The following is a 25,021-nucleotide window of genomic DNA, read 5'->3' on the forward strand; positions in this document are numbered from 1 at the left end:
ACTACAATCTATGCCCCTGATGATTCACTCCTACTGGAAGATGTTTGCTCTATTTTACTTACTTGTGAGGCGTGCATTCAGCACCACTCACAGTCTGCTCCTATCACCCGTATGTCTGCGAAGATTATCGAGATTGGTAGTATTAGTCGAGGCGTGACGTATATTATTAAAAAATTATATTAATTTAATAATTTAATTTATTAGATAAAATTTTAAAATATAATTTATATTATATTTTAATAATTTTTTAAATTGAAAATTTTTTAGATTTAAAATTTATATAAGTTCATATTATTTTATATTTAATTTTTATCAAATAAAAAAAATAATAAAATTTAAATTTATAATTATTTTATCATTAAAACTCTGATATCATATTAAAAAAATATATTAACTTAATAATTTCAATAATTAATAAGGTCTTAAAATATAATTTTTATTATTTTTTAACATGTATAAATTAATTAGAATATTTATACTAATAAGAAAATAAAAAATTACAGTAATTGATAAGGTCTCAAGATATAATTTTTATTATTTTCTGATATGTATAAACTAATTAGATTATTTATACTAATAAGAAAATAAAAAATTATGAGGAAGGAAATTTCTTTCAAAAAAATCTTTTATCTCAAATCTTCTTATATAAGTTTCTATAGGAAGAAAAGGTTTTGCTTATGAGCGTTAAGTGCAGTATCTTCTAGTTTTATTTAAACTTAATATACATATATCCACCTATATTTATGTGCATAAAATTTTATTTTATTTATTTTTAAGTGAAGGAAATTTCTTTCAAAATATCTTTTATCTCAAATTTTTTTATATAAGTTTATATAGGAAGAAAAGGTTTGCTTATAAAAGTAGGTGTAATATTTATGAGCATTAAGCGCAGTACCTTCCAGTTTTATTTAAACTTAATACACATATATCCACCTATATTTACGTGCATAAAATTTTATTTTATTTATTTTTATTGTTGTCGTGAAATAATTTTTTTATTATTGATTAGAAAATACCATATATATATATGTATTATAATCATTCCTATGTATATTTTTTATAATATTTGTTTTATAATCATAACCAAACCATGCATTATCATATTTTTATAATATTCATAATTTTTTTAATTCTTAATTATATTGTTGTTATCATATTTGTTTTATAATCGAATCCGGGAACTAAAAAAAATACATCCTTCGAAAAAGATATTTGCGTCTGCCGGGAGTCGAACCCGGGTCTATTGCTTGGAAGGCAATTATCCTAACCGTTGGACTACAAACGCAATTGCCCATCTAGGCATTACACATTTTTAAATAGTAAACTATTACGGTCTTTGTTCTCACCGCGCGACATTTTAGATTTGGCCCGAGGGAGGGAACAAAGGGAGAGGAGTCAACGTTTGCTTTTTAGTATTGTAGAACAGGGGTTTTTTTTTCTATAATTTAAACTTGCGTTTTTATTAAGCTTTTTATTGTTATTTTAAGAGACAAAGCATTTTTTTTATTTGACTTAAGAATTTAAATAATAAATTCCTTAATTAATCAATAAGATTTTCTAGTGTATTTTTTACTCATTCAATCTTACAAAAACATGGTACTTTATATTTCTTTTTAATTATCAAGGTGGTCTTATTATTTTTGTGCAGGCAAGGAAAGATTATATTGAAAATAATTCTTAATAATGTTTTCAAATTCTTCTCTCAAAAATTCTGTGTGTAATTATGCATGTAATATATTTGCATCGTGTTTTTAAAAAAAATTATTTATTTATTTATTTATTATTGATTAGGAAATATCATATATATATATATATATATATGTATTATAATCATTCCTATGTATATTTTTTATAATAATTGTTTTATAATCATAACCAAACCATGCATTATCATATTTTTATAATATTCATAATTTTTTTAATTCCTAATTATATTGTTGTTATCATATTTGTTTTATAATGGAATCCGGGAACTAAAAAAAATACATCCTTCGAAAAAGATATTTGCGTCTGCCGGGAGTCGAACCCGGGTCTATTGCTTGGAAGGCAATTATCCTAACCGTTGGACTACAAACGCAATTGCCCATCTAGGCATTACACATTTTTAAATAGTAAACTATTACGGTCTTTGTTCTCACCGCGCGACATTTTAGATTTGGCCCGAGGGAGGGAACAAAGGGAGAGGAGTCAACGTTTGCTTTTTAGTATTGTAGAACAGAGGTTTTTTTTCTATAATTTAAACTTGCGTTTTTATTAAGCTTTTTATTGTTATTTTAAGAGACAAAGCATTTTTTTTATTTGACTTAAGAATTTAAATAATAAATTCCTTAATTAATCAATAAGATTTTCTAGTGTATTTTTTACTCAGTCAATCTTACAAAAACATGTTACTTTAGATTTCTTTTTAATTACCAAGGTGGTCCTATTTTTGTGCAGGCAAGGAAAGATTATATTGAAAATAATTCTTAATAATTTTTTTAAATTCTTCTCTAAAAACTTATGTGTAAAAAATTATGTGTATAATTATGCATGTAATATATTTAAATCAAATAATCAAGAGAATATTTGAAAACACAGTCCAAACTATGTTTAAAAAAAAAACTATTTATTTATTTATTTGTTAAAAATAAATATTTATTTATTTGTTAAAAATAAATTTTTGTATGTGTTTTGAATTGTTTTGATTTTTTAATTAAAAATAATTTTTTAAAATATTAAAAAATTATTTTAATATATTTTAACATAAAAATACTTTAGAAAACTACAACAATACACCTTTCCAAACATGTAAATAATTGTAGAACCAACATCCTCGTAAAAGAAAACTTAAAGGAATAGGGGAGATGATTGGCAAGGAGTTTCCCTTCATTTTGCAGTACAAGATTAATAGACTTCTCGGCAATTAAAAGACATATATTTACAATATTATTTCTTCTTATTAGTTGTTTTTATTATTATTATATAAAAAAAGACTCCAATATGAGATCTTTTGAGATTTTTTCTTATTAGCTGAAATATAATCATAAACTCGCTTTAATTATTATTGTTGTTGAACTCATTATTTATTTATTATTTTTTAATATAAATTTAAATAATATTATTTTAATTTTTTCATATCTCACAATTAATCTATTGAAAAGAATTATCAAATTAATATAATTTTAATTAGGTTGAGAAAATCTAACAATATTAACCTTTTATTTAATTTATTTCAAGTTTAGTCTAAATTAGATTTTGAATCAATAAGTTTTCAAATTAGCACATTAAACTCAAAAAATAATTGTTTTGTTTTTTGATTGAATCTAATATTTTAAAATATTTTTACTTGAAAAAATATTTAATTGATCATTTTATATGTTTTTTTATGATTTTAATATAGTAATATAAAAAAATTGTTTTAATATATTTTTTAAAAATACCTTACATTATATTATCAAATACACTTAATAAAATTTAAATAATATAGTAATATAAAAAAATTGTTTTAATATATTTTTTAAAAATACCTTACATTATATTATCAAATACACTTAATAAAATTTAAATAATATAGTAATATAAAAAAATTGTTTTAATATATTTTTTTAAAAAATACCTTACATTATATTATCAAATACACTTAATCAAATTTAAATAATTCCAGAAACATTATATTAAATGATCAACCTATTTTTATATTCATCTCTCTAAAATAGAAAAAGAAAATACGTGATCATGACATTTGTCTATCTTCCATTTTGTTCACCCCCACTACACTAAAATATATAAAAACAGCTGTCTCCACCTCTCCCTTGAAACTCCAAACCCAGCACCCCCACCTCTCCCTTGAAACTCCAAACCCAGCTGTCTCCACCTCTCCATTTCCCTCACTAATTATTTTCTCAAAATTCAATTTAAAAATTTCTTATTCCAAATAAAAAATAATTTTTAATTAACACAAAGCACAAAAATCCTACGAAAAAACAACTATAAAAAACCCAAAAAAATCTGTTTTATTTTTTTTCATTTTAAATTTACAAAGCGCACACCCAAAAAAAAAAAGTACTCAATTACTACCATGCCGCCGCCACCACCGTCGTCGTCGTCATCATCATCAACGGCGACATCCTTCTGTTCTTTCTCAAACCGTTGCCACAGCCATGAGGAGTCTTCCTCGTCTTCTTCGTCATCATCATCACTCAACCCCCACCGCAACAATCGCCACCGTAGTGTCCGATCATCCTCCGCCATCGAATCAATCTCTCGATTACCATCAATAAGAGAAACCCAATTTTTATTATCCCTTCAAAATAAAGAAATCTCAGGCATTTTACAGAAGTGGGTGAATTATGGTAAAGGTTGGCGTCCTCGTTTTTTCCTTCTCGATGATGGGGTCTTATCTTACTACAAAACCAATGGCCGCCGCCACCACCACCACCACCGTAAGAAAAATACCCCCCCTGGAGAAGATATTTCACGTTGGATCTCTCGCCTTGGAAATCCCATTGGGGAAATTCATCTCAAGGTGAATATTTTTAGAAGGTTTTTTTAATCAAATTGCTTAGCAGTGCTCAGAAATAGAAAAATTAACTGAATTTTTGATGATTTGGTGATTTTTTTATGGGGTTTTTAGGTTTCTTCTATTAAGGAGAGTAGATCGGATGACAAGAGGTTTTCGATATTTACGGGGACAAAAACGTTGCATTTGAGGGCGGGGAGCAGGGAGGAGAGAGTGGAATGGATGGAGGCCTTGCAGGCGGTGAAGGATTTGTATCCGCGGATACCAAATAGTGGTGAGCTGACGGGAAATGGGGGGCTTGTGGTGGTTTCGACGAAAAGGTTGAGGCAAAGATTGATGGAGGAAGGATTGAGTGAAGAGGCTATAAAAGAAAGTGAACAAATAATGACGGATGAATTTTCACTTCTTCATAACCACCTTGTGGTCCTCAAGCAGAAACAGGCTCTGCTTGTCGACACATTGCGCCAATTAGAGGTATAAAGTACAATCAGAAAACCCATTTCAGTATTAAAGTGATTTTGTTTGTTATTTCTTTAATTCGTGTATGACTGTATATTTTTTCAGTCGGAGAAAGTAGATTTGGAGGACACGGTTGTTGATGAAAGCCAAAGGCAGCATGGAAATATGTCTGAATTAAGGCAACAGAAATCCGCCGGTATGTTTTGATAAAACTTAGTTTCATATGGTTACAATTAACATTATGTCTTGTCAGCCAATTGGCGCTGGTCCTTAACAGACACTGAACCTTGGAACTTAGTGTTTGTCTGTTTGAATGTGAAACAACTTAATTTGCGTTGTGTAATGATGATAGATTAATAGTGGGTTATGGAATAATTAAAGCTGACGTGTTTGTTAATCCTTCATGTTAGATTGAAATTTGAATGCAAGACTAGTAGTTGCTGTTTCTGTTATGCAATTATGCTGATGATATTTCTTGATTTAACTGTCAAAACATTTTGCTGGAAAATTATGCAAGATACTTTGAAAATATAATGATTGGACAGAAACAAACTATAGTGAGTTTCTAATTGACATTGTCATAAGTAATGAGGATGGCTCATACATGTTTATTTGTTTTAGCAGCTGATTATATGGAAGAAGAAATGTTTTGGAGTACCAGCCATGGATTCTATAATTAACTTTTGTTTGGTTGAATTATAGTTTTGCTTTGTTAGAAGTTCCTTTGTTCTGAAAATGGATGCTATGAAATACTTTCAGCTGCCTTGCATAGCGCCTTGTATGTGAATGATGAGCTGTCTGTGAATGGGTTAAATGAGGCACCTCAATAGGCTTTTATGATGAATTCCTGTGGCCTGTTACTTTAGCCTTGTCTGAAGTTTCTCTGCTTCAAAATTCCCAAGTTGATTGCTATAATAGTAGCTATATTCGTCCATTGTTACTGTTGCATCAATTTGCCATATATTTTTTTAAATCAAACTCATTTACATGCATACCTATTTCTAATTGATTTCTCATGGATAATTGAAAACCAACGCCTGGCCTCTCGCCCTCTGTCTCTTGCTTGAGTCTTCAATATTTAGCTGTTTTCTCTGTTTCCTTTTGAACTGTGTCATCCATTTTAACTTTATCTTTTAACCCTCTTTGTGTGGAATTTATGTAGAGGGAAGTGCAAGTGGCTCTGATGATGATCATGACAGGCATGATGCTGCAGAGGAGGAAACAGATGATGAAGATGATGATGATGAATTCCTTGATACTCAAGATTTTCTTTCATCAAGTTCGTTTAAAAGTGCTGAATCTGAATTTCAGAAAACACCATATGATTCTGATGAAGACGTAGGCCCGCTTGATATTGAAGATGGCATGGATTCCTGTATCAAATTTGTTGGATCTAACTACTCTTGTGTTATGAGGCGAAAGAAATTGCCTGATCCAGTTGAAAAGGAGAAGGGGGTCAGTCTTTGGTCAATGATTAAAGATAATATCGGGAAGGATCTCACTAGAGTTTGTCTTCCAGTTTATTTCAATGAGCCCATCTCTTCTTTACAGAAATGTTTTGAGGATTTGGAATACTCGTTCCTTCTAGATCGAGCCTATGAGTTTGGTAAAATGGTAGGTTCATCCTTTCTTGTTGTTTCTTATCCTTTTCTGATAGTTATTTGGTAAAATGGTAGGTTCATCCTTGTTGTTTCTTATCCTTTTCTGATAGTTGATTTAAAAAAAACCATATACTTGTTATTTAGTCAATGTACCGTTGCTGGTTACAAACTTTTTGGGGTATGCCTGCCACTAGCGTTTACTATTTTCGAAACCATGCTAGTTTTACTTGTCTTGCAAAAGCAAAGTTATGATTTTGCCTACTTGAAACTAGTGTCTACCAAAGAGACTTGTTGCTTGCGCCTATTATTGTTTTATTACAGCCATCGCATGATTTCTTAAGAAGCTATGGAGATGGAAGTTATACTTTAAATGCTCTGTTGTGAACTACTGTTAACCAGACTGTTGCTGCTGTATGGTCTGTGTGTTTGTGAGTGGAAGTGTGCTCCTAAATCCTAGTGCTCTCAGTGCCAAGTGTGCAGTTTTTTAGTTTTCTTGGAAGAATTTTCGACAAATCACCCTCTCACCCTATACTGTTCTCTTAATGTGCTTATGATCTTGGCATATTTTTTGTAGGGTAATAGCCTTATGAGAGCACTCAATGTGGCAGCGTTTGCAGTATCAGGATATGCCTCTACTGATGGAAGACATTGCAAGCCATTCAATCCACTACTAGGGGAAACATATGAGGCCGATTATCCCGATAAAGGCATTCGCTTTATCTCTGAGAAGGTGTCTCTGTCACTGCTAGACGCACCATAAGCAATTGTTATTCTTTATTTATACACGTCTAATATGACATGCCTTTTTATGGTTGCTTCTGAAAAGAAAAATATTATGTAATTGAAAGCGTATTTGCGCACATTTACACATTGTCAGTAAGTAGCAAATGCCTCTATTGATTTTTAAGGCTCATCTTGAAACAGGTTAGTCATCACCCAATGGTTGTTGCCTGCCATTGTGAGGGTCGAGGCTGGAAATTTTGGGGTGAAAGTAATTTAAAAAGTAAATTTTGGGGTCGTTCAATTCAACTTGATCCTGTTGGCACCTTAACACTAGAGTTTGATGATGGAGAAATTTTCCAGTGGAGTAAGGTTTGTTTTGGCATTTTACAGCTCTTACCATTCTCTATAAGATTCCTGCTAAGCTGTCTTTCACTTATCAGGTGACAACATCCATTTACAACCTCATCTTAGGGAAACTATACTGTGATCATTGTGGTACAATGAAGATACAGGGGAATCAGAAATACTCCTGCAAGCTAAAATTCAAAGAGCAGTCACTCATTGACAGGAATCCCCACCAGGTTCCAATATCCCCATTTCCATATTTTTCATCAAAGTAAATGATCCATCTTGAATTGCATTTTAATAAAGCAACTAATGTGTAGTCATTGTACTACTGAAGCACTTGACTGCTTGAAAGAATAGTGATGCTAGTGTTCCAGGAATATATTGGGAGTTTCTGTACTCGTAGATTTATTAGAAAATATCTCTTTTTCTAAAAATTTCTTTTTCCAGGTCCACTTAAGGTCCACATCATGCTGTATAATATTTCGCTTATGTTTTGTCTCCAAAGTCACCTTTTCTTTTTAATTTCGTTAAACTTGTATCCTACAGGCTAAACTCAGGTTTTTTGTTCTAATGATAGTTTGATTCCTGGCTTATTCTTTTCTGTTGGTTGTATAGTCAAATTTGTATACCCGTGCACATTACTTTAGAGGTTCTGCCCTTTCATGCAACAATTTCCAACACATTTTCTTTAATGATATTAAGCTTCCTTGCTGCAAAATCATTTGACCGTTAGCTTGTCACCCATAAGACTATCAATATTTGTCTGTTGATGTTTCCCCTCATATCAGGTTCTTATTGCATTATCTCATTTTGTGAATGAATCATGATTAGGCATTACCATTAATTGCAGCAATACTATTTGTTCTCTAGGTACTAGGTGGTGTTCAAGATAAGAATGGTAAAACAGTGGCAAGTTTATTTGGCAAATGGGATGATAGCATGCACTATAAAATTAATGGTGGTTCAAGGAATGCGAACGGATCAGAGCCCCATTTGCTCTGGAAGCGGAGTAAACCATCAAAGCATCTGACCAGATATAATCTAACACGCTTTGCTATAACTCTGAATGAGCTCACACCGGAGCTTAAGGTTGGTGAAAGATTTGTATATGATAAATATCTTTCTTTACAAGAAATGCCATGTCTCACTGCTCCTCTGCAGTAGAGAACAAGGTATCCATTCGTAGCTGCTGACATTAAATATATATGCAGGAGAAACTGCCATCAACTGACTCCAGGCTGAGACCTGATCAGAGATGCTTAGAAAATGGAGAGTATACAAAGGCCAATGAAGAGAAGTTACGACTAGAGCAGAGGCAACGACAGGTACATACATGCACCAAGGAGTGATCATGTTTTATTTACGTACACACTTGCAATACACTTCTACCGGCTACTGTTTATGAAATGTAGTAAATTAGAGGATAATAAGAATTCTTTTCAACAATGACAGGCACGGAAGATGCAAGAGAGAGGCTGGAAGCCTCGGTGGTTTGTGAAGGAGAAAGGTGGTGAAACTTACAGCTATATTGGTGGTTACTGGGAAGCCAAGGAAAGGGGCAACTGGGATTCATGTCCTGATATCTTTGGCCAAGTACCCACCGATCAAAATTTTGACTAGCAGCATAATCTGCACCTTTCTTTTCTTTTGATTTACACCATTCTTTATTTCCTCTTTCCTGAATATATTCAAAGCGAAAAATAAATTTGTTTCAAAGGAAAAAAGAAAAAGAAAATTGTTTCCAGAAGTACTGCAAGGATCAACTGACATTTACAGTATACAACAAAAATGTAATGATGGTTCTGCATACCCTAGAAATACATCTAGTTCTTGAGTCTGGATCGAAATATTTAGCTCATCTAGGATGAGAGTCTTATTTTTATATTATCATTTTGGATTTGAATGTTGAGACAGAAGGAAATTTTCGATGAATTTATTCGTTAGAACGCGAACCTGAACAAGCAAAAAAGGCCTAGGGCCTAGGTTTTTAGTTGTGGTTGTAGCTATGATCATAAAATATATGATAATATGATAATATATGTTGTTAAAATGATTTCATGTTAATTTCAAATCTCAAAATCTTGGTTTTAGGAATTTTATAAGATGTTTTTTACATTAGCCTTGGAAGATTAGAAAAAAAAAAAAAAACTCAAGAACTTAAAGTAATAAAAATTCCTTTTTGGGTGGAAGATTAGAAAAAAAAAAAACTCAAGAACTTAAAAGTAATAAAAATTCTTTTTTGGTCAAATGTGTTCTTAGTTTCCAGGTGCTAAGTTTGGTTGGTCACTTATAGATCATATTAGAGTTGGATTTTGCTTCTTCTAATACACAGATAATTTTTTATAAATGTTATTTTTTCAAATATTTGTAAAAGTATATGATAATATATGTTGTTAAAATGATTTCATGTTAATTTCAAATCTCAAAATCTTGGTTTTAGGAATTTTATAAGATGTTTTTTACATTAGCCTTGGAAGATTAGAAAAAAAAAAAACTCAAGAACTTAAAAGTAATAAAAATTCTTTTTTGGTCAAATGTGTTCTTAGTTTCCAGGTGCTAAGTTTGGTTGGTCACTTATAGATCATATTAGAGTTGGATTTTGCTTCTTCTAATACACAGATAATTTTTTATAAATGTTATTTTTTCAAATATTTTTTATTTAAAAATAAATTAAAATGATATTTTTTTATTTTTTAAATTTATTTTTGACATTAAAACATTCTAAAAACATAAAAATATTAATTTAGACAAATTTTTTTAAAAAATCATAAACAGGTTATCTATTATGTCATGTTTATGTTTATATTAAAAAAAAAACCTCAAGAACTTAAAGTAATAAAAATTCCTTTTTGGTCAAATGTGCTCTTAGTTTCTAGGTGCTAAGTTTGGTTGGTCACTTACAGATCATATTAGAGTTGGATTTTGCTTCTTCTAATAAACTAAGATAATGTTTTATAAATGTTATTTTCTCAAATATTTTTTATTTAAAAATAAATTAAAATGATTTTTTTATATTTATTTTTGACATAAAAATATTAATTTAGACAATTTTTTTTTTAAAATAGATCATAGACAGGTTATCTATTATATCATGTTTATGTTTTTTGATTAGTTTCTCAAAATTAAAATTCATAAAACTATCAAGTTTAAATTTCAAATCTATACATTAAAATCCTAAACATAAGAACTATAAATCATGTGTTATATTTAAAATATGTTTATATTAAAAATAGTAAGTAAATCGGGCTCGGCCGGGTTGGGGCTTGCTTCAATTGAAGTCCCAGTCTGCCTTTGTCTCCATCTCTAAATCGGATAAAAAATCCAATTTACTCAAATCAAATAACTTCAAATATCCACTAGGAGTTAAATCGGATAAAAAATCCAATTTAATCAAATCAAATAACTTCAAATATCCACTAGATAAAATAAAATTAGCATATGCTAATGCTAGCCCTTCATCTACTGTTAAAAAAGAGAGAAAAAACAATCGAAGTCTCTTACAGAGGACTTACTTGTATAGATATAGGAAGTATTGTACATGTACAGACCATGCCGCGCCCTCAAGGGCATCTCCCTGCCATGGAAAGAGGCAAAAAAAAACAAAAAAAAAATCAAACATCGCCTTGATGTGTCCTTGCAAGGCCTGTTGTCACCAGACTCTCATGGCATGATAGCACAGAAAAGGAGCTGTGAAGCAGTATTGTGAGGCTTTATGCTTCCATAACATGGCGAAATCAAGCAAGAAGTTCAGCAATGCATGTTCTCAAGCATTGCTCCCCTGTTCTATTCTCTAGTCTTTTTTTTTTTCAAAAGCACTCTCCCTCCTTGCCCTTTGAACATCTTCGACATCTCATTCCCATGGATACACATGCACTTGTTTACAGGAATGGCTATGGATGCTCATTGGTCAGGTCTTTTACTCCTCAAACTCGACTCGAACACAAAACCTGATTGTCTATGAATTTTTTACATTAAAAACTGACCTGATAAGATTTCAGGTGTTTGTTGAATATTCTTAACCCCAGACTCGAATTCTATAGTTTACAGCTATTTAATACATAATTAACTTGGTACATATATAATTTTCTCAAATTTTAATATTATTTATTTACTTCAAGTTAGGTTAGGTAAAGTATTATTCATACCCAACCCAACACCTGAGCTTCTACATTCGAGTTTTACCCGAACTTGTTCAGGTCTAAAAACTCCCTACCCAATCTAGTTGATGGTGTCACTTGGATCTTGGTGAAATTACTATCCTTATTTGATTAACAAATCTCTTCTCTCAAAATTATATTTCTTTTCTTAAAATTATATAAGATTTTGAACTAAATCATGAACGGAGAAGAATTAAATAAATTTATTATTTATAATATTTTAAATTGACTGGATGAATTCGCTTAACCTTTTAAATAAACATTTTTAAATAAAATATTTACAATGACAATGGGGTAAATTGATACTTGAAGAACAGTTAGGACATATACCTATAACTAAGACACCTATTCTAACTGATGCCCTTTCTTGTATGGACGTCCACCAAGGAGACTGCCATTAAAAATTAGCTTTTATAATGGTTCTGTATACCTTAGTAATTGTTACAGTTTCTGTATATATGGTAATTAGTGGCTGACACTTCACCTGTCTGGGCAGAGGATTTAACACCAGCTAAAGAAATTTATATACCACTATAGCTTTGAGAAATAAAATGGAAAATACAAAAAGAAAAAGAAAAAACAGAGCAATGTTCAAACCTTTAGAGGATAAATTGAAAATAAATTAAAATAATATACCTTAATTTGGTCAAAAACCCAAGTTATAAAGAATAAAACTTAATTCTTAATTTATTAACTATTTTTTGTCTTTTAAAAAAATTAAAATCAATTCTGATTAGTTTAGATTAATTTTTTTAATATATAATTTAAATTTTATTTTAAATTGATTATCAAATAAATTTTTATAATTATAATTGATGAAGAAATTAGAAACATAATAATAGTTTTTTTCTCTCTTTCTTGGTGAAATTGATCAAATTCTAATCAACTTCATTAAAAAGAATAATTTGAGATGTCAATCATGTTTAGGGTTTGAAGAATTTAAGAAAAGTCTAAGTAAATTATTTTGCTTGGATAAATCATGCATTGTCTTGGACAACTAAGATGCACTGGCTTATTAAAAAAAATAAAAAAGTATTGTGTATATGCTGGAGATGTTGTCGGTCCAAGCAAAATTATTCTACATTATCATCTTAAATTTTAAATAACAAAAATCTTAAATTGGTAAAAAACTAATTTTTTTATGAATTTATAAATTAAGTAATTAATAAATTATTTTAAATCTAATAATAATATATTTGATTTAGTATCACAAAAAGTGAAAAAAAAGAGAGAATATACCAAAAAAAAAAACCTTGGAACACCTACCATCGTGTACTCCATCTATTAAACTAAACTACTCACATATATTTATTAATATCCCATATTAAATTGATACGATCTGTATTTCTATTTTTATATGTTTTTTTTTTCATTTTTAATCTATTTTTGGAAAAAAAATTACAAATCACTAAAATCATATAAACTTTAATTTGATTGTTAATTATCATATATAGTTTAATTTAAATATATACAATAATAATTACTTTATTTTTTTATAAAAATATCTAAAATATAAAAAAAAACAAAAAAAAGCCAATTGAAACAAGTTTTAAAATAAAAATAGAAACTTTGACAAATCTATTAAATAATAAAGAATGATTTGTTCATGATCTCTTTCATTCATTTTTTTAGTCAATTACACTCTACAAATTTTGTGGGTTGCATTATCAATCAAACCATCTTTAAATTAATCAATTTACATAAATCAAGAAATGTTCTTCCTACCTTAATTATTTCTTCCCTTTCTCCCAAATACACTTAAAATACCCCCAACTAAACCCTAAATTCCTCATCAATACCTAAAATCACCGTTATAAAATCTGAAATGGCTCACGGGTTATTTAACCAACTCTCAATTTATTGATTTTTTTTATTAAAATAATATTGTTTTATTACCCGACCTTAACCGTGTAGGTTTTACTAACCCATTTTACTCACTATATTTCTTAAAACACAAAAAAATGATCCCTCTCTGCAACAAAGCCTGCTGACAACCTTCCCTAGACAGACACCAAAAACAACAACAAAAGACGGCCCATTCCCTCTCTCTCTCTGTCTTTGGTCTTTTGCTTTTTCTCTTCCCTTCCGCTGTTTTTTTCTGCCATTTCTCTCGCCCATTCTTCAAAGCAACAGGAAAGCTACATTTTTTTTTTTGACTCACAAAAGAGCAAGAAAACCGCTTAAGAATATAGCACAGTCGCCGGAAATGTTTCCGCCGGTGCATTTTCCGGTATAAAAAGCAAAATGCAAGAGACCCTTCTGGCCACACTATCAGAAAACCCCAAAATCAAAGCCAAAAACAGCAAAGATGTGTCTCTGCTAGTCCCCTCACCGGGCCATATAGTGACCACAAGAACCCGATCCCAGCCCAACTACCGGCGCGTGACTCCCACGCGTGACGCGACGATCACCACCATCACTTCTCTTATTGACGCTGGCTGTTCCTTGGTGGAGAAGGTGCTGCCCAATGGGGATATTTATGCTGGGGGGTTGGTGGATGGCGTGCCACATGGGAAGGGGAAGTATTTGCGGTGTGATGGGTGTATGTATGAAGGAGAGTGGAAGAAAGGGAAGGCTAATGGATGTGGGAAGTTTTCTTGGCCATCAGGAGCTACTTATGAAGGTCAGTTTAAGTTAGGGAGAATGGATGGTTACGGTACTTTTATTGGTGTAGATGGTGAAGTTTATAGTGGAAATTGGGTGAGTGATAAAAAGCATGGCTTTGGTGAGAAAAGGTACGCCAATGGGGATGTTTATCAAGGTTTGTGGAAGTTTAATTTGCAGGATGGGGAAGGGAAGTATAGGTGGTGTAATGGGAATGAGTACGTTGGTGAGTGGAAACATGGGGTGATATCTGGGAAAGGCGTATTGGTTTGGGCTAATGGGAAGAGGTATGAAGGGTACTGGGAAAATGGGGTGCCTAAAGGGAAAGGAATGTTTACATTTGGTAGTGGGAATGTGAATGGGAGAGTTCTTGGTGGTGGAGAGGATTTTAAAGGGTTGGCATTGGATCCAGTAGTTGGGGCTGGGGGAGGGAGGAAGAGGTCATCAGTGGATGGGAATTTTCCTCGGATTTGTATTTGGGAGTTGGATGGGGAGGCTGGTGATATTACTTGTGATATTGTTGATAATGTGGAGGCTTCTATGTTTTATAGAGATGGTAATGATGATAATGGAGGTGGATGTGAGGGTAATGTGCAGCAGCAGCTGCAGCCAGGTAGAAGTCCTTGTAGTTCTGTTGATGGTGAGGTTAATAAGAAACAAGGACAAACGATTTCGAAAGGGCACAAGAATTATGATTTGATGCTTAATCTTCAACTGGGTATCAGGTGCTCTCTTACTGGTCAATATGGGGTTTTTTGATGGGATTTTATAGAGTTTGGATTAATAATTTGTCTCCTTTTTTTTTTTTGGGTAGGCATTCTGTGGGGAAGCATGATGCAATAATGAGGGAACTAAGACACAGTGATTTTGATCCTAAAGAAAAGTTCTGGACAAGGTTTCCACCGGAAGGATCAAAGTCTACGCCTCCACATCAATCCGTGGATTTCAGATGGAAGGATTATTGTCCCATGGTATTCAGGTATTGTTTTCAGGAATTTTTTTTTGCTGATTTTTTGGAACTTATAATGTTTTATTACTTCATTTTTAATCTTCTGTTGAATGTCCAAGAAAGGAGATAATGAATCTGTCTCTGATTTCCTATGTTATGGTGGTGGTTGGTTTGTTTGGTATTTAGACATCTGAGGGAATTGTTTGCAATAGATCCAGTGAATTACATGCTAGCGATTTGTGGAAGTGATGCACCTAGAGAATTTTCTTCCCCTGGGAAGAGTGGAAGCTTCTTTTATCTAACCCAAGATGATCGTTTCATGATCAAAACTGTGAAAAAATCTGAAGTCAAGGTTAGTAATTTAGCTACCCTAAATTCTCAATTCAACATGTTACAAAGCAGCAAATGTATGAAAGTGATTATTACTCAAGTAGAAATAAGTAGGGGGATTAAGATGCTTCTGTATACCAATTTAAGTCTTAGAAACTTACTCTTAATTTTTATCATGTGGATAGATTTTCACAACCTATTGTGAACCATATTCAGGTTCTTATTAAGATGCTTCCAAGTTACTACCAACATGTTTGCCAGTACAAGAACTCCTTGGTAACGAAGTTCTTTGGTGTACATTGTGTTAAACCAGTGGGAGGTCAAAAGGTATAATCACGATGGTGTAGTTTTCATTGAGATGTTCTTTCTACATAATGTATAATCATATTCTAATTACTGTTCACAATGCAATGTAATTCCAGACTCGTTTTGTTGTAATGGGAAACCTGTTTTGTTCCGAGTACCGCATCCATAAACGCTTTGACTTGAAAGGTTCCTCTCACGGACGCACGACTGACAAGCTTGAGGGTGAAATTGATGAAACAACCACACTTAAGGACCTTGATCTAAAGTTTGTATTTCGCCTGGAACGGTCATGGTTTAATGAACTCATTAGGTAGATTCCACAGCATAGCACTTTTTTCATTTTGTTCCAAGTTTTGCATCCTTTATCTTGTTCTTTGGTGAGGCACTAATCTTGAGAGGTTAACATGTGTTTGTCTTCTGTTCTTTCTTTCTCAGTCAAATTTATAGGGACTGTGAATTCTTAGAAGCAGAGAGAATTATGGATTATAGTCTTCTAATTGGTCTTCACTTCCGTGATGATTACTCGAGTGAGGAGATGATGTCGCCAAATGACAAGCATTTTGGTAAATTTCTTTTATCCTGTAATTCTGCTACCTTAAAAATTTACAACAATCGACCTTGAGGTAATTTGGTTTTGTGTTTCTGTATCAGAAAAAAGAAATTCACATCACGAGGAAACATCGATGCGGGGTTATCATTTGCTGCCCAATATGGATTGGGTCATGGAAGGCCGGTATGTATTTTCCTTTTCTGAATTCATGTTTTTGCCCCTCCTAATTGTTAGTGCCTTGCTTTGTTTCTGCTTTCCTTTTCCCAAATCTATTTTCCTTATGTTAGGTTTTAGCCCTTGTAATTTTAACGACAAGCAAAGACATTTTTCCATGCTATCTCTTTTTTTGGGAATGTGTGCATGTGAAGTGGTGACGGAGAACTGTGGTGAAAGATATGAATGGTCAAGCATACATGATTATTGCAAAAATTATGCTTAGAGATGTTAAACTACATGATACATAGTCTATTTTTGGAAATTGGATTCTTTGACCTATTATTGTATGCCGGCTTCTCAGATGGTCCTGATTTTTAAATTTAGCTTTGGTTGCCATCAAAAGTCTAAATACTGGGGCCCTTAAGTGGTGTGGCATCTTCTTTTCTACTAAGCATGTGCCACATGTTTAACTTTAGTTGCCTAAGGACCCATAGTTTGGTTTTGAAAAGCAATGAAGACTGCTTCTTTCTTAAAATATCAATAAATCATCGACATATAGCCAATGAAATATGAGATATAATTCACAAAAAGTGAAGCTATAATTTGTGCTTGAGCTTTTCTTTTTTAATAGTGAATCATTTTCCCTTTCCCACATAGGAGCCCTGCATTTAATGATTTATTCCTTTGAATTCAATTCCTATTTGTTGGAATGACTCAAAGTGACTTAGGCTGTGGTGGCGAAATCGGGGGTAGCTTGTGGAGACCACCTTGCTTTCTTAGATAGAAACAAACTTTTACCCGGTCCTATTCCAGGCCTTTTTAGACGGTCAAATATAAATTATTAATGTGATTGACAACTGAAGCATTGATCTTGAAGTCTGCTCTGTCCTACAATGTTTTTGCCAATAATGATGCCTTAAAACCATGGATGTAAATCAACGCTATTTTATCTGTCTGGAACATTGAAAATCAATGTGAAAAGGAAAATTAATGATGAAAAGTGTCTTCAAAGCGTAAGATTCGGCTGTGGTTGAGTGATCATTGTCATTTTTATCACATTTTGTTCTTTGTTTTGTTACTTTGAATTTTGGTGATTGTGTGATGCAATGTCAAGATTTTATCTGGCGCTGCATGCTTGAAGTACTCATATGAAATCTGTTCCAGGGGGCCATTCATCCGGCTGGGGGCAAATGTGCCTGCAAGAGCCGAGCGTGTAATGAGGACTACTGAAATGGATCAGTGCATGGGGGGTGGAAGTAACAATTCAACACCTTCACATAATGGTAATGAGATCTTCGATGTAGTTCTTCACTTTGGTATCATTGACATCCTCCAGGATTATGATATCAGCAAAAAGCTAGAGCATGCATACAAGTCCTTACAAGTGGATCCCACGTCTATCTCAGCTGTTGATCCCAAGTTATACTCGAAAAGATTCCGAGATTTCATACATAGAATCTTCATAGAGGACAAGTAATGGAAGGAAAGAATGGAAATTTATACATAATTTTTAACACTAAGAAATTAAACTCCCGCGATAACCCAAAAGAAAGATTTATGGCTGATGCATATTGTGAAGGAAGGCACGTTGATTGCTGATGCATTGGATGTGCTAAGGTGTTCATTGTTTATGGCTGAGTTTTTTAGATTAGCCATTATGTTATGTGTTAACTATGGAGAAGGTCTCAAGGGATTGGTTTGGCAATCTGAAGACTGAAGGCAGGCAACTAGAGCAATGTGTTTTCTTTAGTTGTTAGCAAGCCAAGAGCGTAGAAAGTAGAGAAATGGTTGCAAAATTGGGGAGGGGTTGGAAAATAACAAAGTGTACAGTCAAAAGTAAATGCTTCTACAGACAATGTGGGATTGGGATTGAACAAAGTTCTTTTTGATGGCATGCTATTCAAAATTTTGAAAAAGATGGTTTGCCCCAGTGAGCGAGACAAAAAAGAACAAAATATTCAATGCCCCCCTTGGCCTCTCTCTTTCTCACTCTCATTCTGAATGAAATTCTAATGGGGTGTTTGCTTTTTCATTGAGTAAGCCATGTAAAGAAGCGAAAGGGAACAAGAAAGATGGGGGCTGTTTCCTTTTGCTCTTGCTCTCTATTTCACTCTCTATATTGGAAGTTTGAAAAACTTTAGGACAATAATACACTTTCACACTTGGAATGTCTTTTTGCGTTCCTTTGAACAATGCCAAGAAGATAAACAGTACGGCAAAGCGATAGGATGGTGATGATCCTGATGGATTGCTGCTGCTTTTGCTTCTCACCCATTGTCATTCCAAAAACTTAGTGCTATTTTCCTCATCAACAAATCTTAGTTACCTGACAAATAATAATTCATAAGACCCTTTCGATCCAAAGAAAAAAAATAATAGAAAAGAAATCACTCCTCACATTAAGATTATTGAGATTGTGTTTTCAAGATACGAATAGCCTTGAAATTTCAATTTGCTGAGAGTTGAGTATATCGAATGCAGTTGATGTAGTCTTTCTACTTGTATTTCATTTAGTTAGACCTTTAATTCACTTCTTTTTTTTTAATTTAATGTTATATACCAGAATTTTACTTGGCATGAAAGACAAGGGTAATCCAATTAAAACAAAAAACAAGAAAGAACATGTTGAGCACTAACATAAAATCTTTACGAGTCTCTCTTTTTTTCCTTTATTTTAATCTTCATTTCAATCACCTTAGAGATTTACCCACAAGTTATTTTTTTGCATATCAATTCTTAGCTATTTATTGTTCTCTCTTCAATTTTTATATAACAAAATTAAGTTTTTTACCAACCAATTCTTAGCAAAATCATTCTTAGCAAAATCATCCCATCATTGTATATAAATAAATGCATTCACAGGACATTAAAATCTCCCATTATTCCTATTGAATACATGAAGGGTTGTATTCATGAAAAACTCCCTTTTTAAACCTTTATTTGAACTTAAAATCAATATAACAATATGGGAGTAAACTCATTTGTTAATTTCAATCACCACATTAATTCATAAATAGATGAATATAAAAACATAAGGATTAAAAGGAGTAAACTCATTTGTCAATTTCAATCACCACATTAAATCATAGATAGATGAATATGAAAACATAAGGATTAAATACTATTTTCTAAAACTACAATGTTAAATTAATTTTTTTTAAATTAGATCATTGTTATAGGGTTTCTTTAGGTTTGAGCAATGCAGGTTTGGTGTTTTAATAATGTTTATTTTTTTATTTAATAATAATCCCAAATTTATTATTAATTGGTGTTGGTGTCTTGAAGCTAATGACAAACTGGCAAGAAAAATAAAAGTTGTATATAGAAAAGAAGATAGGAAAAAAAAAATAATAAAAACCATGCAATAAGAGAACTTTCTTGTGTATTGATACTTTTCATCTCTCAGAACTTTCTTGTGTATTGATACTTTTCATTAATTATTTTCAATTATAGCATTAAATGATGAAGAACCAACTCAAATACTATATCTCGATCAATAATCTCTTCCTAAAAAACCAATTTATTTCTAACTAACACCAAGGATTTTCATCTTTTGAAGTGAGGTGAGGAAAAAAATGAAATAATATTCATCAAAATTTGTAACTTGAAAATATAAATTACATCATGGATAATAATTAACAACTAGGTTGTCCAATATACAAGCTAATGAAAAAGATTTGAAAGAGCATTCAATAAAACTTCCAAGCATGAAAAATGATCTTCAAGCCAGCAAATATATATCAACATGTTAGATGGAAGTATCATACTGATTTGGAGCAACTTCAAGTATCTGTGTGTAAAATGATCTTATACTCTTACATCAATCCAAGTTTTTTTACTCTAAAAAACCATTAAATTCAATAGAAACTTTCAAATTTGAAAAGAAAGTTAAATGTGCGTGATTGTACATGCATTTTGTTATCAAGAACAAATTCGCATTATTTTAATATCAAGTTTGAAATAAAATATAAAAACATTATTCAATTTTTTTATTTTAATGTAAAAAAATCAATTTTTGATATTTTCTCCAAATATCTGTGTGTAAAATGATCTTATACTCTTACATCAATCCAAGTTTTTTTACTCTAAAAAAACCATTAAATTCAATAGAAACTTTCAAATTTGAAAAGAAAGTTAAATGTGCGTGATTGTACATGCATTTTGTTATCAAGAACAAATTCGCATTATTTTAATATCAAGTTTGAAATAAAATATAAAAACATTATTCAATTTTTTTATTTTAATGTAAAAAAATCAATTTTTGATATTTTCTCCAAATATCTGTGTGTAAAATGATCTTATACTCTTACATCAATCCAAGTTTTTTTACTCTAAAAAAACCATTAAATTCAATAGAAACTTTCAAATTTGAAAAGAAAGTTAAATGTGCGTGATTGTATATGCATTTTGTTATCAAGAACAAATTCACATTATTTTAATATCAAGTTTGAAATAAAATATAAAAACATTATTCAATTTTTTTATTTTAATGTAAAAAAATCAATTTTTGATATTTCCTAAATAAACTAAAGTGATTTTAATAAAATATGTTAGTGATTATTGGCCTTTTTTTTTTCAAAAAATAATTATTAAAGTTATAATTTATTTTTTAAGTGATATTCCATATATCTAATTATTAAAGATAATAATTATTTTTTATATTAAATAAGAAAAATATTATCATAAAACCAAGAAAACAAATAAAACCAAGCATATTCTAAATATTTAATAAAAAAATATTGTTAAAGATAATATTTAATTTTTTAGATTAAATAATAAAAATGTAACAATTAAAGATGATAATTAATCTCTTAAATTAAATAGAAATAACTAAAGGAAATATGTATTCTTATCAAAAATCCTTTAATATTTTTTATTAAAGACGATATTTAATTTTTTATATTAAATAATAATAATAATAAACTAATTAAAGATAATATTTAATCTCATAAATTAAATAGAATAAAATAGAAATAACTAAAGAAAATATTTGTTCTTAAATCGAGGCTATGTTCTTGCAGCTTCGCAAATATATAGTCCAGCCATTACTTTGGTGTAGACGAAACCATAATAGGGATGAGGAAGCACATGATACAGCGGTGGTGAGGGCATCACTGTATCTTTTCCCACTGCCGACTCTTTAAATGAATCTGTCTTCCCTGTGATCACATGGACCCCACATTCTTTAACTTGTACGGGGTTGAATGTAAGTGATTTAGATTTTAGTTATTTAAAAACAGAGAGGTGACCCGATTATATTGAGAGATTCACAAATAAAATAAATTTTTGCTAACAATAATTAATTTTGACAACTGTAATATATTTTTAGCAAGTCCCGGATTATATTGCAAAGCTACATGTGGGGGATGGTCATGCCTCCTCATTGCTCGTAGCTTGACCCGATCAGATTTTTATAATATGCTGGACCGTTAGATGAATATACTGTACTGTGAGTTTTAAATGAAACCAATTCAATTTTATTTTTTTTATGATTAGCAAGTGCTTTTTAATTTAACAAACAGGTTTTTTATAATTTATTTAAAATATTGTAATTATAGTTACTTTTAGTTATAGATAATAACAACTAGGTTGTCCAATTTCAAATAGAATGAAAAAGATTTCAAAGAACATCCGATGGAACTTCCAAGTTTGGGAAATGAACTTCAAATACATATCAACCAATCACACAAAAATACCATATTGTTTTGGAGTAACTTTAAACATCTCTCCGTGAAATGATCTTGTGCTCTCACATCCATTTAAGCCATTCTCTCCGCTGAAAAACCATCAAATTCAATATAACTTTCAAGTTCGGAAAGAAAGTTAAACATGCATGATTGTATATGCATTTTGTTATTACAAACAAATCCCATTTCACTTTTAATTAAGAAACTTACTTTATAATTAAAAAAAAAGATTAATATCACATCATTTTCATTTTTGTTGAAGATAATACTTAATTTTTTTAGACTAAATAAGAAAAATAAAATAATTAAAGATAAAATTTAATCTCTTAAATTAAATAGAATAAAATAGAAATAACTAAAGGAAATATGCATTCTTACCAAAAAGCCTTAAATATTTAATATTTTTTTATTAAAAATGATATTTAATTTTTTATATTAAATAATAGTAATAATAAAATAATTAAAGATAATATTTAATCTCATAAATTAAATAGAATAAAATAGAAATAACTAAAGGAAATATTTGTTCTTACCCTCAACTTTTAAATTGAGGCTATGTTCTTGCAGCTTCGCAAATATACAGTCCCTCCATTACTTTGATATAGACGCTGTAATTGAACCATAATAGGGATGAGGAAGCACATGATACAGCGGTGGTGAGGGCATCACTGTATCTTTTCCCACTGCCGACTCTTTAAATGAATCTGTCTTCCCTGTGATCACATGGACCCCACATTCTTTAACTTGTACGGGGTTGAATGTAAGTGATTTAGATTTTAGTTATTTAAAAACAGAGAGGTGACCCGATTATATTGAGAGATTCACAAATAAAATAAATTTTTGCTAACAATAATTAATTTTGACAACTGTAATATATTTTTAGCAAGTCCCGGATTATATTGCAAAGCTACATGTGGGGGATGGTCATGCCTCCTCATTGCTCGTAGCTTGACCCGATCAGATTTTTATAATATACTGGACTGTTAGATGAATATACTGTACTGTGAGTTTTAAATGAAACCAATTCAATTTTATTTTTTTTATGATTAGCAAGTGCTTTTTAATTTAACAAACAGGTTTTTTATAAAATTTTTTTAAAATATTGTAATTATAGTTACTTTTAGTTATAGATAATAACAACTAGGTTGTCCAATTTCAAATAGAATGAAAAAGATTTCAAAGAACATCCGATGGAACTTCCAAGTTTGGAAAATGAACTTCAAATACATATCAACTCATCACACAAAAATACCATATTGTTTTGGAGTAACTTTAAACATCTCTCCGTGAAATGATCTTGTGCTCTCACATCCATTTAAGCCATTCTCTCCGCTGAAAAACCATCAAATTCAATATAACTTTCAAGTTCGGAAAGAAAGTTAAACATGCATGATTGTATATGCATTTTGTTATTACAAACAAATCCCATTTCACTTTTAATTAAGAAACTTACTTTATAATTAAAAAAAAAGATTAATATCACATCATTTTCATTTTTGTTAAAGATAATACTTAATTTTTTTAGACTAAATAAGAAAAATAAAATAATTACAGATAAAATTTAATCTCTTAAATTAAATAGAATAAAATAGAAATAACTAAAGGAAATATGCATTCTTACCAAAAAGCCTTAAATATTTAATATTTTTTTATTAAAAATGATATTTAATTTTTTATATTGAATAATAATAATGAAATAATTAAAGATAATATTTAATATCATAAATTAAATAGAATATAATAAAAATAACTAAATGAAATACGTATTCTTACCACAAAGCTTTAAACAGAGGTCATATTTATGCAGCTTCGAAAATAAATTAAATCGAGGCTATGTCCTTGCAGCTTCGCAAATAAATAGTCACTCCATTGCTTAGGTGTAGACGCTGTAATTGAACCACAATGGGGATGAGGAAGCAGATGATATGGTGGTGGTGAAGGCATCACTGCATCTCTTTTCACTTCTGACTTTTTAAATGAGTCTGACTTCCCTGCGATCACATGGACCCCACATTCTTTAATGTGTACGGGTTCGACTGGCCAACCGTTGCGCACCGCATGCTCTGCTCGCTCTGATGAAAAGTATAGTTCCAGGTCGTCATCTCCACGGTAATCTTCCATTGCCATTTCACTTCTACTTATGTATCTTATCCATCCCTCGGTTGCTGGTGGATACCATTGCTTACATTCAAACAATTGAATACCGTTCTTTTTATTTCTTATAATCATAATAATGTCAGTGTTGAAGTCATAACGATCACCCTTCTCAAGTGGATGGACAAACCAAAGAACTAAGCCTTGGAAGACTGGAGGTATATGGAATGTCAATGAGCATCCTTCTCCCCTGTAGCTCATCCAATTTGGCATCTCGCCATGAATTCCGTCAATATGATACGGGTGACGACCGTTGCACATTGCCTGTATAAATATATTATCATTAAATCAAGAAATAAAAAATAAAAACAATCAGACTTTAAATATTTAATAAAAAATATTATTAAATATAATATTTAATTTTTTAGATTAAATAAGAAAAATAAAAAATATTATTAAAGATGATATTTATTTTTTAAATAAAATAATAATAATAATGATTATTGCCTGTATACATATTAATTTCAAGGAATGCTGAGATTTTAGATATTAATCAATG

At 30.9% G+C, this 25,021-nt stretch overlaps 3 protein-coding genes and 2 non-coding genes across 9 annotated transcripts; 2 read left to right on the forward strand and 3 right to left on the reverse strand.

Moving 5' to 3' along the window:
• Positions 1-1,213: 1,213 nt before the first annotated feature.
• On the reverse strand, positions 1,214-1,285 carry TRNAG-UCC (transfer RNA glycine (anticodon UCC)). The gene has a single exon. It is a non-coding gene; the product is annotated as a tRNA-Gly (tRNA).
• Positions 1,286-2,005: 720 nt separating this feature from the next.
• On the reverse strand, positions 2,006-2,077 carry TRNAG-UCC (transfer RNA glycine (anticodon UCC)). Its single transcript has one exon. It is a non-coding gene; the product is annotated as a tRNA-Gly (tRNA).
• A 1,888-nt stretch (positions 2,078-3,965) lies between these two features.
• Positions 3,966-9,468, forward strand: LOC105108618 (oxysterol-binding protein-related protein 1B-like). Its single transcript, XM_011002989.1, has 10 exons — positions 3,966-4,504; positions 4,613-4,972; positions 5,063-5,153; positions 6,120-6,571; positions 7,133-7,288; positions 7,483-7,650; positions 7,722-7,862; positions 8,500-8,718; positions 8,841-8,954; positions 9,082-9,468. The coding sequence occupies exons 1-10, from the start codon at positions 4,058-4,060 to the stop codon at positions 9,247-9,249; spliced, it is 2,316 nt and encodes a 771-aa protein (XP_011001291.1). The 5' UTR covers positions 3,966-4,057; the 3' UTR covers positions 9,250-9,468.
• Positions 9,469-13,806: 4,338 nt separating this feature from the next.
• LOC105108617 (phosphatidylinositol 4-phosphate 5-kinase 1-like) lies at positions 13,807-18,597 on the forward strand. 2 transcript variants are annotated; one of them, XM_011002988.1, is made up of 8 exons: positions 13,807-15,115; positions 15,205-15,369; positions 15,526-15,691; positions 15,886-15,996; positions 16,092-16,285; positions 16,411-16,538; positions 16,627-16,708; positions 16,813-17,014. In XM_011002988.1, exons 1-8 carry the CDS (start codon positions 14,031-14,033, stop codon positions 16,817-16,819), a joined length of 1,938 nt encoding a protein of 645 aa, XP_011001290.1. In that variant the 5' UTR covers positions 13,807-14,030; the 3' UTR covers positions 16,820-17,014. The 2 variants fall into 2 exon arrangements, with proteins under 2 accessions (XP_011001290.1, XP_011001289.1); XM_011002987.1 differs by lacking the exon at positions 16,813-17,014 and adding an exon at positions 17,846-18,597 and having other exon boundaries at positions 13,814-15,115.
• Positions 18,598-23,499: 4,902 nt separating this feature from the next.
• LOC105108616 (uncharacterized) lies at positions 23,500-24,800 on the reverse strand. Of its 4 annotated transcripts, XM_011002984.1 has the most exons (3): positions 24,188-24,800; positions 24,142-24,149; positions 23,500-23,700 (listed from the first exon to the last, which is right to left on the reverse strand). In XM_011002984.1, exons 1-3 carry the CDS (start codon positions 24,781-24,783, stop codon positions 23,684-23,686), a joined length of 621 nt encoding a protein of 206 aa, XP_011001286.1. In that variant the 5' UTR covers positions 24,784-24,800; the 3' UTR covers positions 23,500-23,683. The 4 variants fall into 4 exon arrangements, with proteins under 4 accessions (XP_011001286.1, XP_011001285.1, XP_011001284.1 ...); XM_011002983.1 differs by lacking the exon at positions 24,142-24,149 and having other exon boundaries at positions 23,500-23,701; XM_011002982.1 differs by lacking the exon at positions 24,142-24,149 and having other exon boundaries at positions 23,500-23,717.
• Positions 24,801-25,021: the final 221 nt, after the last annotated feature.

This window comes from Populus euphratica, unplaced genomic scaffold (assembly GCF_000495115.2).
Source record: "Populus euphratica unplaced genomic scaffold, PopEup_1.0 scaffold196.1, whole genome shotgun sequence".
NCBI classification, from domain to species: Eukaryota; Viridiplantae; Streptophyta; class Magnoliopsida; order Malpighiales; family Salicaceae; genus Populus; species Populus euphratica.